This window comes from Temnothorax americanus, unplaced genomic scaffold (assembly GCF_048541705.1).
Source record: "Temnothorax americanus isolate GAGA-0224 unplaced genomic scaffold, ASM4854170v1 Scaffold53, whole genome shotgun sequence".
In the NCBI taxonomy this organism is placed as follows: Eukaryota; Metazoa; Arthropoda; class Insecta; order Hymenoptera; family Formicidae; genus Temnothorax; species Temnothorax americanus.
In genome coordinates, this window is record NW_027509688.1 from 1,018,258 (window position 1) to 1,039,038 (window position 20,781).

At 37.2% G+C, this 20,781-nt stretch overlaps 1 protein-coding gene and 1 long non-coding RNA gene across 2 annotated transcripts in view; both read left to right on the forward strand.

The window, feature by feature from the left end:
* Positions 1-4,513, forward strand: part of LOC143904498 (aristaless-related homeobox protein) — a 151,530-nt gene extending 147,017 nt beyond the window's left edge. Inside the window, exon 4 of the mRNA XM_077419231.1 lies at positions 1,900-4,513. Coding sequence (XP_077275357.1) covers positions 1,900-2,475 — 576 coding nt within the window. The 3' untranslated portion in view covers positions 2,476-4,513. The remainder of the gene's footprint in view (positions 1-1,899) is intronic.
* An 11,741-nt stretch (positions 4,514-16,254) lies between these two features.
* LOC143904519 (uncharacterized) lies at positions 16,255-17,646 on the forward strand. Its single transcript, XR_013258932.1, has 3 exons — positions 16,255-16,486; positions 16,744-16,879; positions 17,157-17,646. It is a non-coding gene; the product is annotated as an uncharacterized LOC143904519 (long non-coding RNA).
* The last annotated feature ends 3,135 nt before the right edge of the window (positions 17,647-20,781 follow it).

Here is a 20,781-nt window from a genome sequence, read left to right on the forward strand (position 1 = left end):
TCTACTCGAACAATCGACGTAACGAGCCGCGCTTATGGAAATCGCGGCCGTTCTTTACCACGAAAAGGCAATGATACAAAAATCTGGAATCGCAGCAGGTGCTCGCGCGCGGAAAGATTGGATAAGTTGAATTGTTGTTGTCCTAAACCCCACTCATTGCGATCAGTCACGAGACACGTCTCCTCTTGTCCCTCTTTCTTTTTCTTTCTCTTGCGCGACCTGATATTAAAACGAAATCGGCGATACGTTATTTGCGTTCAGTCGGGACGCGCACGGCATAAAATCGACCCAACAACCAGAGATAGGATACGATAGAGTCATGAAAAAGCGATGGAAAAAGGGAAAAGAGGAGAGGGACACGGATTGACGAACGAACGAGGAGAAATGGACTTCCGCTGAACTGATTAGAGCTCCGGGTCTCTTCGAGGAAGCCTCGCGTTGGAATGGAATGGAATGCGCTGGAACCCGGTGGACGCGCATCACGAATGGCGATTCGCATTCGTTGTCCAATTTCTATTTACCAAGTATTAGAAGTCGATCTTCTGGGATTTTATACGTCGGCAACAAATTCCGATTTGTTCGCAAAGTATTTAAATCGTATCAAACAGAGCAACGATATTGTTCGTCATCTTTCATAATCGAGACTAGCAAAAAAAATCTGTAAAAATATTTAATAAAAATATTTAGCTTCTTTTTTTCTTATATTTTTATGCGATTCTGTAAAGAGGGGAAACTAAAGTTTCGTATCGCGCTAAAATAATCATCCGCGATAATTGATATAAAGTATATTCTTATACATTTCCGCTTATTTATATTGTTTATGGCCAACAGTATATATACGTTTGTAATTGCTGCATTTGTGCAATAATCATAAAGGAAATTCTTGTATTAGCGTATTAGCGCAGTATTAAATAATGTGATTTTCATGTTTGTACATCACATTCCCTCAATGCTTTAATTCATAAAAACATATACATTGCGAGTTTTGACACGCAGCGATACCGATTCCGAGTATCTCGAGTTGCCAGAAACGAAAAAATGGGCCAAAGGATCGCTAACCTAACGGTTTTACGACAGCCGATATTTTGTTAATTTTCGAGGAGAAACGTAAAATTCAGGTAGAGACAGACAGAGAGAAGAGGGAAAAAGAGAGAGAGAGAGAGAGAGGTAGAAGGGAAACGCGCGGACGCGAGGCAGAGATCTCTGCTTCGCAGCAGTGTTCGGTTTCTTTGGAGCATCGACGGTAATGATACGCTGTTTTCTACCTTCCTGAAAAGAGGAGAATGCGTCACAGTAACCGGAATTCGAACTCTCGCGGATTAACAACTTCCAAGAAAGAAAATACCTATATATCGATTACTTTTCTGACCCGGAATCAAACGAACGACTTTCTTTTAAACGGGATCTAAATCTTTACTTCTATTATTCGTTGCGATAATTAGGAAGACAATCGACATTGTAGCATTTAAAACTCATAATAAAGAACTGTTATCTAAAACATTATTAATTCATTGAATATAAATATTAAATATAAATGTTACATTATTATTAGAAAAAGCGAAAATGGATGGTCTGATGATTATCGAAAATGACGTAATATTATATTTAAATAGTATTAAATAGTATAGTTTTTTTTCTATTACGAAAATAATTGGTAAGAAAAAATTGCGGAATATTCGTCTCGTTATGATCGGATCGCGCCCGGAGATACGCAGCTGATGATCACTAATGCTACTGTTATTATTCAAAATATCGACTGCGCCGCGGTTGCGTAACGCGAAGGATTCCGAAAGACGCAAAAAGATTCCTTCCGGGCTCCGCTGTTATCGTCGCGGCCTAAGAGCCTTCCACGAAACGACACGGCGCCTAATCAGACCGCTCGTTCATCATGTGTTCCAGGTCTGGTTCCAAAACCGGCGGGCCAAGTGGCGTAAACAGGAAAAGGTCGGGCCCCAAGCGCATCCGTACACTCCGTACCCACCACCGTCGGCGGTCGTGGCGCCGACCTTGCCGAACCCCTTCGCCCACCTGGTCAACTTCTCTCACAGGAAGCCCTTCGACGCCTTTCGCTATCCGCCACTGGGTCACGGCCCGGTCCTCCCCGGTAGTTACGCCGCTCATCCCTATCATCGGGCCCCGCCACCGCTGCTGCCGCCCGGCATGCCCCTGCCGTACACGTCCGCCTCCTTCCAGAACTTGCTGGCGAACATATCGGCAGCGCAGCGGCCGAAACTGATGCGCGGCTCGCCACCCCCGCCCCTGCCACCATCATCCGCGATCGCTCTGTCGCATCCCCCGGTGGCACCGCCACCCCCGCCGCCGCCGACCGCCACTTCACCGCAGAGCTCGCCTACGGGTAGCGTGGGACTAGACATCGACAGAAGGACGAACAGCATCGCCTCGCTGAGACACAAGGCCCGCGAGTACGAGATGCATTTGGAGATGCTGCGTAAGAATGGCGATCTCATAAGTTGAAACTTGAAACACCGTCGTTCGGATGCGGCAGACAACGCGCGCGAGTCTGTCCTAAATCAGTTCGGATCAGTCATAGGGAAATCGGGCGTTCTTCCACACGGGGAATGCCCAGCAGATTGAGTCAAGTGAGTGAACTCGCGAAGGTCTTAGACACACTTAAATCAGTGCTTGCCCAATGTGTGACACAGGCTCTCAACAAAATATCAAAATAGTTAATCGAATGTTGCACGCAGCAAATACAGCGAATGTGATATTCAACTATATATATACATATATATGGCGATTTTAGATCATGTAACGCTACATTGGTCAGACTGTGATTCAAGTGTTGTCGGTCGGTCCGTTATTGATATAATCGCGACGAACTTAGAAAAATGTGTGATTGAGTTTCGTGGCAAACGAACTGTACGTAGTGAGTGCCTGAGCACGTTTGTTAAACGAAGCAGATTCTTTAAAATCAAGAGATGGAATGTGAAAGGCATGTGATAAGTTCCGTTTTCCATCAAAAAGTCTATCGTCGAACGATATGATTTTAATATGTTCACTTTCAATACGTTTTGCGCGGCAAACAATATCTCAAGAAAATTGGTAGTGTGAATGATTGAACAAAATTCTCAAGAATCGCAATTTGTACATCATCTTTCTACGAGATAGAAATTAAAATTGTTATATTTTCTATTGATCTATATTCTATACCAATCGGTTTTTATCTTAATATTCAGCATATATCCCTCTAATCGCAATCCTTTTGATTTTATGTGCTGATCGTATCAAATTAAATAATTAAACAATTAAAAAATTAAATAATCAAATAATTCGATTCAATCAGAATAATTTAAAATTTAAAAAAAAAGTGGAAAGAGATCGCTTTAGATTATCTTCTTTTTAAAATTAATAGTTCGGAAACGTAATGATTAACGAAAAAAAATTTATTGCGGTGCCATTTTCTCCTTTTGTTTATCATTTATTAGGTATTATCCATGACATCGCTCCATAACATGAAGCAAAAAGGAATGCGGAACAATGTGAACGAAAGCAAGGAAGAGTAAAATTACCGTTACTCATGTGTACATACACCGCATGTGTATATAGTTTACAGTATTCCAATATGCGAGGGAATTAATAGAATTGCACGAATCGAGGGATTTGTTCGCGCAAGTGTATCGCGTGGTACATCATTTGAACCTGTTTCGCATGCACCGAGAGGTACGTTTCTTAATTAGTTCGCATAGTCGATAACCGCGTCAGCCTCTATTTAGACTAGTATCATACATGTTGTACGATAAATTTATCAAGGCGCATTACCATTTTGGTGCGAAAAGAAATTTTCCTTTTATAAGCTACTTACTCGATCAATTTATTGTAAGACATGTGAGATATTATCTTGACGCTGATCGTTAAATATGCGCGAAACACGGATATATTAATCCTAGCAGGATCAAGTTCCGAATAGACGGTGGACTCTGTTAAGATCATTCTTTCGCAAATAATGTAAATAAGTGTAATAAATATTAAATCAGCGTATAAACGAATATATGAATACAATTTGTAATATGGTATCTGATTAATGTTAAGAAATTCACAACTTGTAGATTTTATATAAATCCTTACTTTTTGACTTAATATGAAATTTAGAGCATAAAATTTTGAAATTTATTTACAGAAGAATTCTCTCTTTGAAAGGAATTGATTTAGGAATATTTGATTACTCTCTGTCTTATTTTATAATTTTTATAAAATTTGTTTATACTTAATAAATTTTCTCAGTAAATTTACATAAATGTATACATAATATATAACGCTTCTCGATATGTAATTAGGCATTTTTTTGTAGCTTCTTGAATCTGCTAGGATTGATTAAAGGCCGCGTAGACCGTTCTCTTTTGGCTAGAAGAAGACGATAGTAACTATTCGCGATTCCAAAGTGATCCTTATGTAAAGATCATCGAAAAGTGTCCGTCCATTTGGAGGTTAATCGGCATCGCGACGGAAAGTCGGAATTTTAGAGACTATTAACTAAAGTAAGAAATAGAAAAAGGCGAGCTTTTTATGAAAAGATACAATTAAGGAATTGCTGTCCCAGGATATATCTTCGCTCCTTTTCGTCGCGATCGCAATAAATCCTCACACAGCGTTGATCGATGATCGCGCATGAAACCCAAAACCGTGTAGTTTTATTTACTTTTACACGATACGTTATATACACGTTTAGACAATGTGAGAAGCGAGAAAGAGAGATACTATTTATATATATATATTATATATATAAATCTATATATACTTTATTTACAATTCAGATATTCTACACTAATTGCTATAGATTTTACGACTGCATAAGCATACTTAGCGTGTAAGCCGCCTTGTAAATAACTGTATAACGATCTGCGTGTCATTTTGAACAAGACCTTGCAATCATCTGTCCCGGTTTAATAATGTACAAAATGACACGCATACGTAACCGTACCGAGACAGTCCAGCTACTTTTCTCTGTCGCTGGCGTTCTCATTTCAAATTTCTTCATCAAGGATCCATCTAAAATCCTTAGAACATTATCGATCTCGTAATTCGAGCAGCAAACGTAATAATCGAGCCTGGCAATGTATCGAGTGCGAGAAAATAAATTCATTCACGTCCTTCCGTCTTTTACGATAATAGAATTATGATCAGAATCGAATTTGAGATCGAAAATCCGCTTTCTATATTTCTGAAACTGAACCACCCACGTGCATTGTATATACTTAATCTTAATATTACCTTCTTATCTTTTCTTTACAATGAATAAATGACTACAATAAAAGAGAATGCATTTTTTATTAAGCAAACCTTCCATTACCAAAGAGTGAAGTTTGATAAGTTTAAATTTTTATATTCGATTTAATGACGGTCACCTTGTGGCTGTATTTGTATCATTTGTGAATATAATAAAGAAAAATAATGAATATTAAACAGCATTAGGATATTTGTTCTTTTTAGAATAATTGTTTTGTTGTTACAATTAAATGGATGGGCAAATTATTTATGTGCATCCACAGTTTCGAGTACCCCCAAAATACACGGCGAGTTTAATTCTCAATGCCCGCGCCATCACGCCGCGCCGCAAGGAGATGCGCGTCGGATAGCGATATTAATTTACGGGCTCGTCAGCTTCCCGAAAAATACCCCATTAACTCGCACATACATTAAATGCTCCTTCTCTCTCGAAAGGCCGCACTCGGGGAGTTCTCTGGGATTGACTTACGGCGAGTAATTCGCGGCCAGACACGCCCGGCCGACGAGTTATTTAAATATTTTACAGTTTAATGGAGTCCCGGGCCATTAACGGGCGTCAGCTAATTAGTAACGTATCCCGACGTGTAACAACGCGCGAGCGTGCTCTGAAAAAGGTCCGCTAACGATCGGTCGATAAATCGAATATTCTGCCGACAAATCGGCTCGCCGATCGAGCCTGACGTACAGCAACGAATTTAAAACGTTTTAGGTCGTCTAAAATAAAAATACACGGATTGAATCCTCGACAGATGATACGAAAGACTTACTGAAACTTAACTTTCGTAGATTTTACTTTCTTACGGGATTTCAACTCCGTAGTTCAATACTAGAACCGATTAACCTGTATCTATTCCTGTTATTTAAATATATTTAAAAAAATAGATAAAGAAGGAAAGTGTGTGTAAATTAATTATTTATATATTACAACGAAGGTCATGGAATATCTTATAGATTTCTTAGAAAATATATTGTTATGAATTTGATAAAAATCACAAGTCAGTCAGTGTTTTGGTAGTTCTAGTTATAAAGATACGTAAAATCCTTTCCCGCAAGAGAAAACAATTTCAAATACGTCAAAAAAGTCATTGTTATAAGATATTACAATTTTTTTCTACCAGGCGCTCAATTCTGCGTGGTAACGGGAACGTGCATGGACAGACGCCGACCGCTATCGCCATTAAACTCGATTGCAACTAAACGCACGATGGACGGATTTTAATGATATATATGCCGTGAAACGATATCAAGCATCGAACGAATACCGAGTTGGTACTTGGGGTGATCTCATGGAATTTCATTGATATACATTGATCGCGATCATAAATTTGCCGGAAAATCATGATATTATCGGCGGCTGATTGAGGAATGGTATTAGAAATCGGACGTTAATATTTGGAAATGTTTTTATCGCGGTACGTCGGAGCAAGTTTACGAACGTCGTTACGTACCCGTCGTATACGGTATGTTATTACGTAGTTTGCGATAATTTTAAATAAGTATCGAACTACTCGCTTAAATTGCATATTTCAACTGTATCTATGTATATCGCTCGTATATCGTAATTGTGACGAATGCAAGTTCCAAAGTACGTAATGGAATAAAAGGCATCTCGGATTATTATGTGTCTCACAAAATGCTTCTTTTTTTTCTATTAATCATAATAGCCAAAAAAAATAATTACTTCTCACGGATCTTATGATTTCATTTGATAAAGTTCGATTTTATTTTCCTAGACTTTTTTCTGCATTTAAATGATTTATTCAAGATCACATTAGACAAGACCGCATGCCATGGTTACTCGGCATGTTATCAATTTTATTAATTTTATGATCATAATAAAGAATAAGTGATTATTTTCCAAATGCATCTCCGAAGAAAACGGACTTACCAGATCGTTGCGGCGCAAACGATAACAGCTGCCGATCGCTAAATTCATTTTGATGTAAACGGTTATTAGATGGCTAGAGCCGGTGTAAAACGTCGCCGTAATCACCGGTTTATACTAACTAACTGGCTGAACCTCCGCCCGCTGCCTTTCTACATCTTTTCGGGATGTGCACGCGCATATACGCGCGATTCACCGATTGCCGCGGGCACCGTCGATACTGTTTACACCGTAGTAATTTGCTAATGGCCAGGTCGACACGATGAATTCGGGATCGGGTTAGCTGCGTGGTCTGCATGCCGATCGCGCCGCGCGGGATCGACAACGCGGCCCGAATGATCGAGGATCGATCACGCAGGAGGAAGAGGAGACACGCCTCCGCCGATCGATTTTGCCGTTCGTCCGCGTATTACCGATCTATTCTGGGCCGTAATTTGCGTCGATTATCCTTTCGTTTACCATGGCTTATCGTTCGAACCGCTTTCGATGATAACCGAAGTGATGAAGGCAATGGATCCGTATATCTATTTACGTCACGCTTATGCGTGCGTGTTCCCTCTCCACGTTCATTCTTTTTGAAAATACAAAATGGAAGAAAAGATAATTGCACGCTTTTGATGGATTAATATCAGAGGCCAGGTTAAGAGAGAAATATACTGTTTATTCCAATATCCGGATACAAATAGGTTTCGTTTGACAAGCGATTAAAAATTTAAAATTTTTATCAACTATGTTTGGAGAATATCTGTGCAAGTAAGTATAAAAGCTCATTTTTTAAATTTATTATAATAAAATTTGAATTAAAGTTGAGTATTAACTTCAAACTAAATAGAAAAAGATTTCTGTTCACGACTAAAACGAAATTGATGGACGTGCGATCTTTCGACATCCATATAAATCTGCAAAATCGAATATTTATATCTCTTATTGTAAGTGAGAAAAGACAGACCACCCTACAATATAGATTTTGCACATTCTGACTTTTATCTCTTTGTGGTCCTCTGAAAGATGCAATCCGCGGGAAGAAAAATGGCAATGACAAGAAATGACAAGAAAGTTATATTCGAAGTATGAAAGTAGCTGAGAAACAGAGTAGTACTGCAAAGGCTTCGCACACAGACTCTCACATTTAGGTGGCGTAAAGAAAAGAATTAAATGGAGATTTATGTTAAAAAATAGGTTTTAGCAGCCAAAAGTTGACGAAAAATATGATATATTTCAAATTGCAATAAAGCAAATCTTGAATGAGAAAAAACTGTATTGCATTATACTTATATTGAAAACATCTCGTATTACTTTTGCAGAATTAATAATCTATTTTCATTCTCGATGATTTGACTTTCAAGAACGAAGAAATGCTTTGCAATTTTTAATTAATCGATAAAATTGATTTAGAGCATAAGAAGCAAAAGTACGTCTAATATTAGTTTTAGAATATACTTGTTGGTATCCATAACAAAAATTTAACAAATATATTTAAATTATTCCAAATTACCCTAAATATCTAGAGTTACAAAAATGTTAGTATCGCCTCGATTGCAAAATTTAATAGAGATAAATTTAAATCTTATTTTCATATTTTTATGTTTTTTTGTCTAAAATATATTTTTAAAATTGAATCTAGACTAATAGCTTTATCGTGTCTCAATAATATACACACGTTTGTTGTAAGAAAATCGTTTTGTAAAATAACGTTACTTTACCCAAATAAGAATTATAGCCAATACTATTGCATATTTTATGTCACAGACAAAACTATTGTGTAAAATAATTTTCGGTATCCGCGTGAAATATTGCACAATATTATTGGCACTTTGAAATAAAAGTGCAACTTTTTCAACATTTTCTTCGAAATAGGCGAACAAAAAAAAGCACATTGAAAAACATAAGCAGTTAAATTTAAGCAAGAAAAAAATCGGCTCATTAATTGGGTACAAAACAAAAAATTAAAATGCTTTGAAAAAAATATATAATATTATATATAATGTAAAAAATATAAAATTGCTATAAATATATTTTTATGTTAATCCAAATTTTTATAAATAATGTTTTAAAAAGCGTCACATTTAAACGTCACATTTAAACGGACTTCTGACGTCACCACGACAAAACTCGATGACATCTCCATAAGAGAAACAGTGTCAGTGTTAAATAATATTGTTTTAAGACGATATATCATATCAATATGAAGTAAAAACTCGAAAAAATGGTTGATTCGGGCTTTGTAAAAGGTAATTCCAATAATTTACCAAAAGTATAATTGCAATTAATTAATTGTTAATTGTCCTTGCAATTAAAACTATTTATTTAATTATTTGTTAATTTTATTTGTTAGTACAATTAACAATTGATTTTTATCGTAAAGATGATATTTAATGTGTTACTTATTTTAAAGATTAGATATTCTTACTGGTTGTCTGTATGTCCTTGCGAAAACTTTTTTTATATAATAGAATAAGATGACAAACGAGGAAAGAGGCAAAGAAGTTCCGATAAAATAGCATGATGTAATAATTCTGATTTGTAATTCATTATTAATGTAATGTGATTACTAAATAATTGAAAAAAATTAAACCTTTTTGTAATTAATATACATACGTAACAAACTAAATTAGTTGCACTTAAATTTAATCGCAATTAAAATGCCACTATTAAATATTTAATCAATTGATTAATCGATTAAAGCTTTAATTGATTGATGCCCAACACTGATCGCTAGTTGTATGATTTTTTTTCATATATTGTGATCAATTCATTTATATATCTTATGTAACGTGCTATATAATCCATACAAACATATATCAGTGTTGCAACATATATCTATATGTATTAGAATTATGAAATATATTCAGATACTATAATATTAACAATATTCAAAATAATTACTACAATTCTTAATCATATTCTGGATTTAGAACAATTTAGATATTTTTAATATTAATATTCTAATATTAAAATTCAAATATATTTATAATTCTAGTCTAAACGTAATATCTATTTTATGTAGAATAAATTATTATAAGATTTGTAAAAATAATCTTTAAATATACTACACCTAATAATAATAATATAATTCTTACATACAAAATTGTTATTGAGATATGCCGTAAATATTGTATTTATATTTGTTCAACATTGATATGTGGAAATAAATCGTAAAATAAAAAATAAACACATTTTAATGAATAAGGCAATGAATATTTAAGAAAACAATTTATATATTTTTTAACTCACAATTAGGCCAAAAAATATCAATTTATTATAATATGTATATGATTTATTTTTGATCTCTCATATGGATGTGCAAACGAAAAATCGAATTGTATATGAATGCGTAAACATGTAAAAATGTATCGATTAAGGCTATATTTCAGTTCAGTTTACTCGTAGTTTTGGGATCCTCCAAATATAAAATTGGTCCCACTCCCAAAATTCTTTTGTTAATACCGTTAAAGTGCAAACGATGAACAATAGATTAAGCTATAGAAAAATTATTTTTTTTATGGGGGCTAACTTCACACGCACATAATAAATTAATACGTAAACTTTAAATCTGCATCTATACGTTTTGGATCTACGTCGAGTTATCTTCAGTGACGCGGTGATAGATAAATTAAATAATCTCAAGCTTTCCCGAAAAGTATAAGTAAATATTTAAAAATTGAGTGTACAAAGAGAAAGTGTAAATTTCAGAAAAATTCTGCGAAATAAAACTGTAACGTGAGTTTAATAACTGTTTCATTGCGTATGTAATATTGCGGAATTAATGTTCCGTAACATTCAAATAGTATTTTAGCAGCCTCAAATATCGCGTTAGGAAATAATCGTTCCGCTTTTTATAATCAGATATATATATCCTTAGTTGACTTCTAAATGAAATATGACTATTAAATCTGTATCTTAAAATATGAAACTCTATTTTGAGTATCTTACATGATATACCTACTTTTTAATACGAAATTCATGTAACGACTATAAATATAAACTTAAAAAGCGGCGCACTTTAAATAAATGTTCCTTTTTTCTCTTTGTCTCTCTCTCCCCCCCCCCTCTCTTTCTCTCTCTTCTGCTCTATTGTATCCTCGCGCGCAGCACGCGCAAGGCTTTATCTGGTTAACAATCCCTAATTACGGGGTTCTTCATAACTAACTCGGTTAACGTGAAAGGCGCCCCCGCTAACCTCCAACCCCCGCGAGCCGCTCGGTGTTCGAGCTCGCCTATCATCGCGATGGATGCAGATTAACCGGTCGTCTGATCTCTCGGGGTCTTCGATTTAACTTCCCGGCTTCCTTCGTTCAACGGCATTCGATTTCATGTTTCCTGCCACGCCGCCTCTCGAGATGGGCCGCCAAGTTTTAATAACTCGTTACGAAATTTGTTAAACCGAGGCGAATACAAGGTATACCAGGTACCGCCATAAGGCAAAAAAACAAACTAAAGATTTGATTTTACAATATTCATCTTGACACCGTAAAAGTGAGCTGCAGTCTTATAGATCAATTTTCTTTTTACCATAATAAAATTTTTCAATATAGAAAATAATTGCAGATTATCCTAAGTTTATTTCGCATAGTTGTTATTGTTATGTAGCGAGAAGGGGATCAATTATATGAAATAGATGCACGGAAACAACAGTAGCATTTATATGTCATTGTAAATCGCTCTGTTATCGCGTTTTTGAAACAATCAGTTATTGCAGAAAAACAGAAATCGATGTGAAGAAATGTTTATATATATTATTTTAAATAATCCATATTATTTCCTAATTTTTGTAATTATATTTAAAACTAGTGAATAATAATATATTATATTTGTATTTATTGTACGGTCAACCATAGAAAAATTATTAATCTAATGCTAAATCATTGCAAATATTTATTTTATTTTTCAAAACATCTCTCTTCTATGATATATGTTTTTTCTGTAATAATTGATCAAATTATATTATTAATGTTTAGAAAAGTAACAAAAGACTCACCGATTATAATGAATTTATAAATTCCTCACAGTCCCTTGTTGGTTCGAAGAATGTCCGCACAATCTGGAAAGAAAATATTCAAATGAAAGTAAAGCACACACTATATATATATATATATATATATATATATATATATATATATATATTTATATACACAATCCATAAGCTTACTTTTATAAAGAAGTAAAATTTGAAAACGTGTCTGTCGCGAAGTTGAATATGAGGAACTTCAAATTGCTCGAGCAATTTGCAGAGATATAATAAATAAGCGAATTTCCATTAAGTACTTTCTCAAAGTTTAAATCCCTCAAAAATATCATACATTTCTTTAAATTATTGGAATCACGAAATACCACGGATAAGATGTATTGTCGTATTCGGATATTTATAACACAAAGTGAGATTTTATTAGATGTAATATATCTGTCATGCGATGACCTGCGAAATGCGACGAAACGATCGTTAAGTACATTGTGACAGATCGATTATTCGCGAACAATCGAGGTATAATTTTCGATTGCGATCACTACAATAATGACAGCGGCACCGTTCTTCTTGTTTACGAGCAATATATAAATGTAGTTCGCTTTTCTCCGCGAAATCGACAGTAATAAAGCAATAAGGAGCAAAACGAGCAAAATATTATGTTGCAATTTATAATAACGTATTATAGTACAAGTACGTAATCAATGTAATGTCAAATCATATATGGCGCAGAATGAAAAAAGTATATTAAAAAAATTAGTTTGAAACACACACAAAACGGGATCAAAGCAATACTAGTCTCTTTCTGATTGAATAAAATTAAATTAGATAACATCTAATTTTTTCGGAAAAAACATTTATTTATTAATATAGTTTTATTTACTAAGATTGCCTATATATATATATTGTTTTTTATTTATAAATATAATTTATAAATATAAATTTTTACTGTCGTAACAGATATACCAATTTAAATCGTTGCTCGTTAGACTTTTTTAATTAAAAAAAGTACGAAAACTTCTAATTAATTCTACGCACAATCGTGGTGCATCTCACAGGAAGTTCGGATTCGAATGACTTACGGAAACATCGACTCAATGAAAAGCGCTTCGAAGCGCTTATATAGGTACTTCTAGATTATCAAATCCCTTACTCGCGTTATCGTAAGAGACGATATTTTTCGAGTACACGCGCATCTCTAACCGAAACTCGCCGAAAACGCTTATCTCGTAATAAGGCCCGATGTACGTTCCCCTGCTTCGCGAAATCGACGCGGCGGGGACCGAGGGGTAGCGCTGGGGTAGCGGTTAGGAGGGGGAATGGGAGAGAGAAGCGGGAGAAGCCGAAGACTTTTGAGATGAGGGATGTACGGCGTGACGGTCTAATTGAGGCCCTCTTGATTGCATTTACACCGCCGCGCGGCCTCCCGTATCCCCGGGTGTATCCACGTTGCGTGTACCCACCTATCCACCTTCCTCGGCGGATCCGCGCGGAGGCCGTATCTGGCCGTGAAACGCCGCTTCTATACCTTCCTTCTTTACCGTCGCGTCCTTCGCCGCCGCTCTCCTCGCTCTCCTCCACCCCTCCCTCTTCCCCGATCCTTCCTCCTGCCGCCATAACTTTTCTCCTTCCTCATCACGACTTGCATCACCGTACCTTTCGTTTGCTGCACTCGATGCACCGCCGCTCGCGCTATCTCTCACGGGCCACGACCCTCTCGCTCTCTCCCTGTCTCCAATCTCCATCTCGGTCTCTCCTCGAAGCTCCGAAGAGGAATCGTTTCTCCTTTTTCAGCGGGCCAAACCGCCGCGCCATTATATAAACGCGCTCATCGGCGTCGTCGCTCGGACGCTCGCTCGGTCCCGAGACCTTGGGGGTTGGGGAGGGAAGAACGAGCGAACGAGCGAGAGACAGAGAGCTAGAGAGAGAGAGAGGGAGAGAGAGAGAGAGAGAGAGAGAGAGAGAGAGAGAGAGAGAGAGAGAGAGAGAGAGAGAGAGAGAAAGAGAGAAGGAGAACGTAAACGACGGGAGGGAGAACCGCGTATCACGGGGATAATTTGTCCACCTGCGCGTGCAACAATCTCACCTGATCCGCCCGCTATCTCACGATCTTCCTCCGCGTCCCTCTCTTTCCGCGCCCGCCTCTTCGTCCCGCTTGTCCGTCGCCCTCGCACCGTCGAACATCGTTTACCACAACGATGACAAGATGCTCGATAAGCTCCCGCATTGATCATCGGGCTAAACGGACCACGGAACTCTTTTCGCCGGCCGAACGCGAGTAATGAGCGTGCAAATGCAAACGACGCGACGTGACGCGACACGAATGCTACCCGAATGCTATCCGCGTGAAGTGCGCGCCGATTCGGTTGCGCAGACGCAGCGGCGCGCGGAACGGTTGATAATTTAAAAAAGCCTTACAGCCCCGAACAACGTACAGTGGATCAAGAAAGTATTTGCACACCCAGTTTTCTTACGATAACTTTATTCGAAGGAATAATACATAAGTACAAATTGTGTCCATAAGTAATTTATAGTACATACAATATATAAAATAAGTTACTTATGGACACAATTCGTATATTTATGTATTATTCCTTCGAATAAAGTTATTGTAAGAAAACTGGGTGTATATAAATACTTTTTTGATCCACTGTAACGTAATGTGACAAAGATATATTATTCTCGTGGACGAATTTGTAACCGCGGATTCATTCAATTTTGAAAAGTAATATAGCTGTGAACGTCATTGCAGATTAGGATCGTTGAGACAATTCTCTGATTGGTCGCTTAATTCACATGCATCGATCAGTTGATGCCGCCGTTACATGCCGCAATGTTACACCTTGTTTTTTGTTTTATATGTTTGTAAACGGTCACAGAGGTTGATGATTTATAAGACAAGAGTGCGTGTTACGGTTTTAACGAGAGTCCGTTTCTCTCCCGAGTCACCGTCATTTTCGTAAATCGTGAATGGCGGGTACGATCGACGGACCCGAGGCGCGATTATCTCGTCGCAGCACGTCGTAAATCGCGCGAGACTACCAAAATTCGAAACGCGCGAAATCTCATGGCAGCGTGGCGATAATTAAAAAGATGGACTCGCGCGGCGCGGCGCGGCGTCGCGATGATTTAAGAGACGGCGGTGTGTCGTCGATTTAACGAGAATTCGTCTTCGGTCTCTCGGTCTCCGTCATTTTCGTGAATCACTGATTCGAGATTCAATCTGGAGCTGAGCGTCGTGGGGCCCGCGCGTCAAGGTAAGCAAAAAGAGTATTATTGGATCATCGTTACCGTCATATCGATTTTCACCATAGCTCTCTTCGGGGCTATCATCGCCACGTCGTAAATTACACGTGTAATCTTAACCTCTAACTTTCTTCGTGATTGTATGTACGAAGGAAGAATTTATGTAACACGCTTTCGTGAATATATTCCGCAATATAAATAAAACGTCAATAAAACACCAATATTATAATTAACGAGTATGAGAAATATAGAGCATGCAAAGTTATCATCATATCTAAATAATTTAAATAATATACATTAAAAAAAAAAAAGTTTTGTTTCACACATTTATGTTTTATTATATCTTTTTTTTTATCAAGAGACACACGGTAGTGTCTCACGCCAAGTGTAAACGCCCGCAACACGGGCAGCGAGACCGAAAGTGTCTCTATATCTCAGGCATCGAGTTGAGCTTACAATTAGATATTACAATTAGATGCAAATGGTTATATCTAAAAAATGACTAATGTTACTTTAGTCAAAATAAGAATTATAGAAAATAACATGTTACAGACAAAATTATTGTATAAAATAATGTTTGGTATCTGCGTAAAATGTTGCACAATATTATCAGCACTCTGAAATAAAAGCACAACTACTTTATCAACATTTTCCTCCGAATATAAGGCCATCAATAAGGCTACCTTATAAGAGTTAATAAGAGTTGAAAAATTTGATATAATAAATATCAAAGACCAAATTACGATCAAGTAATTTAAAAACAAAGCTAACTGACTATTAGAAAGATTCAAACAATATATCAATATTTATGTTTAGTATAAAAGGTATACATGTGTATCTTAGAACTTCCTCAAACAGTCTCACCGAATATTTCTCTTGATAATCGATATGTCATATTTAGTACTACCCGCTCCGTGATATCGAACAGATATAATGTCGTATCAACACATATGGAAACATTTCGAAAAATTAAACGATACTGAAGTAAAATGTAAGCTTTGTGCAAGTGATAACATTATTGAGAGAGAATTTTCCACTGCGAAAAATCATTTATTTAAACTTCATTATACGCATATTGAAAAAGATGTCCTACTATGGAAAAACGACACTTACCCACTTTGGCGGCATTTCTCAAGAGAAGATGACTGGTATATTGCACGTTGCTATCTTTGTGGCATGTTACTTACTGCAATTAGACAAACCATAGAGGATCATTTAAATCGTTATCATAAAGAGAAAATAGCCGAAATACAACAAAAAATTAATCACACCTGGTCGCAATATTTCACATTCAAAAACTCTTATGCATACTGCAAATCGCAAAATTGCCATTACAAAGTTAAAATGTATCGAATAGATGTCTTAGAATTTCACTTTAAATCTCATGATAAGAATAAATGCTCAGGATGTGAAGAAAGGGCTGGAGATAATAACGCAGATAAAATGATACAACAATCTGTAGACGAAAAAAGTTATGCCGGTTTAAGTTCTCATGATAATATACATCCCCAATCTCTTGGAAATCAAGAAGATCAACAGGGGTAAGCATCTGAGTTATTATAGTCTTTTATTCATCTTGAATTATTAATATATTTTGTTGTGTACATCTAACATACAAAAAACTTAAAATTTAACATTTAAAAATATAGAGACTGTACAATATATCAATCGAATGTTTAACGTATGTCTTTTATAAATGTTATAATATTATTCGAGTTAAATAATATTATTTGATAATGTACATGACTGCAATATAATTTTATAATTCTAATTACATTAACAGTTTTCATATTTTTTAATCACTCTACATATATGCAGATCCAATGTAAACAACAGTGGACAGTCCAGCAGTGGACAAGGATTTAAATCACGTGACGATTCGCCAGAATACATTTTGGGGCTTTGATGATTTGCCAGATAACCTTTTTATGGATTAACAGGAATAACAAATAGTGTTGACGAAGCTATTAGAACATATCAATAAGTAGACGCACTTGACGAGGAATTATGTTTCGCATTATTACATTACGAAAAACGATTTTAAGATTACAAAGTAATAAGATAATAGATATTTTAAAAAACACTAGTACGGAGTTGCGGAAATGCTTAGTTTCCGAGACAATCAAATTTTAATTGTTCGGCTTAATTAACGGGGTTTTTAAGATTTTGATAGATCTCGTTCCGTATTATTGTAAGCACCGGGTGGTGTGAAGTGGACCTCGTTTTTTGTGTGGAAATTGCATACCCATGTAAAAATTACGTTTTTTTTATAAAATTTTTTTTGTTAATAACTTTTTAGTCAACGACAAGCGACAATATAAAAAAAATATAATAAAAAAATAAAATTAACACTTTTTTGTTTTCTTGTTTTTTAAAATAATATTTTGACAACACTGTGCGTACAGTTTCTTAATACACTAATAAAATGAAACATGAGTATTTGTGTCCAACTCAGCAAACTGCGCGCTAATTAAAAAAAATTTTCATAATCAAAAAGTTAAATTGATTTATATAGTTGATTTACTGTTTTAACGAAAACTGTGTTTTAAGACCAACAAATAATCGGCTTACAGTGTTTATTGAGTTGGATAAGGTATACAAAATTCACACAGAAATATTATTAAACTATTATTTAACCGAGATCCTGACCAAAGATAGCACTTCTATCTATTTAATTAGTCAGTGATAAACTATTTTCTTATACTCTAAAGCAATCGTACTTTTATTATGCGCATATATGTATATGATACATACACAATATGCCTTTACTAGTCACAAATATACAAGATGCAGACTCGTGCTTATTCACAAGACTTGCAATAGCCCAAATTCACGAATAATTATACCGGTACTTTGCGCGCGTTTGATTATAAAAATATTTCATTCCATATTCCAAATAAAAATTCTATATGCTCAGCTGAGTTTTCGAGACTGATTGGTATACGGCCGCATTAATTCTCGTCGGAAAGAGGCTCGATTCGATTTGCGTCGTTCGCTCGCTCACGCGCGCGAGATCGTGGCGAGGCATTAATCGAGAAAGGGTGGCCCCGACCGTGGACTTTCGGGACGGACCTCGTGCGGATCCGTCCGGGCCCTATTGCTCCCCGGACATGGCATAAAACGCGCAAACGCCGCCATTAGTTACTGGCACGGTCGCGGAATGCCATCCGGTTGGAGCCTTATTAAGCCCATTATGTCTTAATTTATTTCCTTATTTAAAAAAAAGCGCGAGCACGGCCGCCCGTCACGGTCGGGCCCCGGAGAGCAGGAGTAATGATATAATTCTGCCGAAGCGTCTCGCGCGCACCATTCGCATATTCGGCCGTGTTGGTGGATACGTAATTCGACTGCAGGCTGCACGTGTGCATATATATACGATAAAGCTTGCGTATATGAACGTAGAGAGACCCTTACTTTTTTTTTCTCTCTCACTTTTTTTTCTCGCGCTTTCTTTCTCTCTCTTTCTCTCTTCCTCTTTCGGCAAATAACGAATGCCCACGGTCGTTTCATGAGCCCTCTACTGGATTCGGGGAGAGAAGCGGCTTGATGTCTTTAAATTCGACCTCCTTCGCAACTTGCTGTTCTATAGCGAGCATTTAAAGTCATTTCTGCTTGAGAGACGCTTAACCTCTTGCACTCGGATTGTTTGTCATCGCGATATTAGCTGGCGTTGTATTATTTTGCAGGGAAAAAATTTATGCGGGGGTTCCAAGCCAAATTGGATTTCCAGGCGCATGAATAATTAATGCGATTTTATAATTTTATGTAAATGTGCAATAAGACGCGATAAAGGCGAGATTGGACGATAAATTGTAGGCGTGAATCGCAACGTCAGTTCGAATTGTCACTTATAACATTCATTCGCTTTTATATGTGAAAAGTAATATTGCATCCCCGCGAAATATATCGACGGTTTGTAAAATCTATTTTTTATATCTACAAAAAAAAGGAGGAGAATAAGTAAGTAATATATATAGATATTAATATTGAGAAGATTAATCTCTTTATTACATCATCATTTATAGCTTCTCTATATCTTTCATAAATTCAGGCTCTTTCTCGGATAACAGAATAAGATCGGCGAGCTCGCGGAATGCAAACGCACCGTCCAGGTTTTATGCAATCGCGCGCGCAGGGAAACATCCCCGCCCGTGGTGTCGTTCACACCTGCGGTTTACGCCCTCGGTGGGAAAGGTTACACCTCCCACCGAGGTTTCCTCTGTATACCCTGTACCCGCGGCCTTGTTTGCAATTCGCCGCGTAGCGTTGCCGTTATTAGCGTAAACCCAAAGTTAGCCGCAATTGCGCTGGTAATTTGCGCGTTTGCCCGTCCAGTGCCGCCGAGTGGAATTGCGGTGTCGCGTTACCCTGCACGATAATATGCGCGACGCACCGTAAAACATTCACCGACGCTCCTCCACACGCGCGTGTTTGCCCGACGCGCGAAAAATCGCGGTAATAACGTGAGAGAATCGGACGTATAATATATATATACGTACGTCAGCGCATCGCGCGCCGCGTGAAACGGGGCGCAAAGAGATTTAAGTGTCGACAATTGCGTCCACTTCTAGAACTCTGACCGTTCGTGAATGGCACGCCAATCTCGTTGATGATGCCGAACGCTCTTCGCTTAAGAATTATAATAAATTTCGACAAACAATCGCGTTTCTTCAGTTAAAAATGAGCAGTCTTCGGCAAGAGTAATTTATACTCTTTATAATTATACGATTAAGCAATAATTTGGTAATTACCGTAGGAAGTCGGTTCGAAAATAATACAACTATCAGTTCTCTTTGATGGTTTCAAAAATTGTAACGGTTCATGATTGATAGTAAAGGAACCGTAGTAATTTATACCGCTTCTAGCATAAACAAAAATTTCTTAGCGATTGCTGTCGGCATATTTTACTATGATAATCCAAACTGGTCGAGGCGTGCTTTCAAGGTCAAATAACTTCAAGCACCGAACGATTTCAAGCCATTCGTCACGATGACGAGTGATCCGCGACGCCCTCGAATCGGGAAGCCAGTCTAATTTGAGCATTGTCCGCCGGTGGCTTCTTGAAATTAAGCGTCATTGTTTAAGAGTGAATTCATCTTGATTGTCGATGACTAATGTCTCGCGGCGGCCACGCTGAGTGCCGCGAGGATAGATCGAGGGTGTCCAGAAGTCGTGGCTGGAATGGCGGTCGGCAGCACGGGGGGGGGAGGGAGGGGGAAAAAAGTAGGGAGCAAAAGCAACGGGCAGGCGCACCAAAGACGGCGGAGACGAAGAAGAAGTGCCCACCGCCACGTGAGAGAGCTCTTTAACGAGCATCATCAATAACGCGTACCGACGTTGAAGAGAAAACAAAAAGGCGCTTGGAGAGTCACGCTCTCTGGACAGCGCGTCGCTCGCTATATAGATACCGGTAAATGGTGTTAATTAGTAAATTTGATTTAAA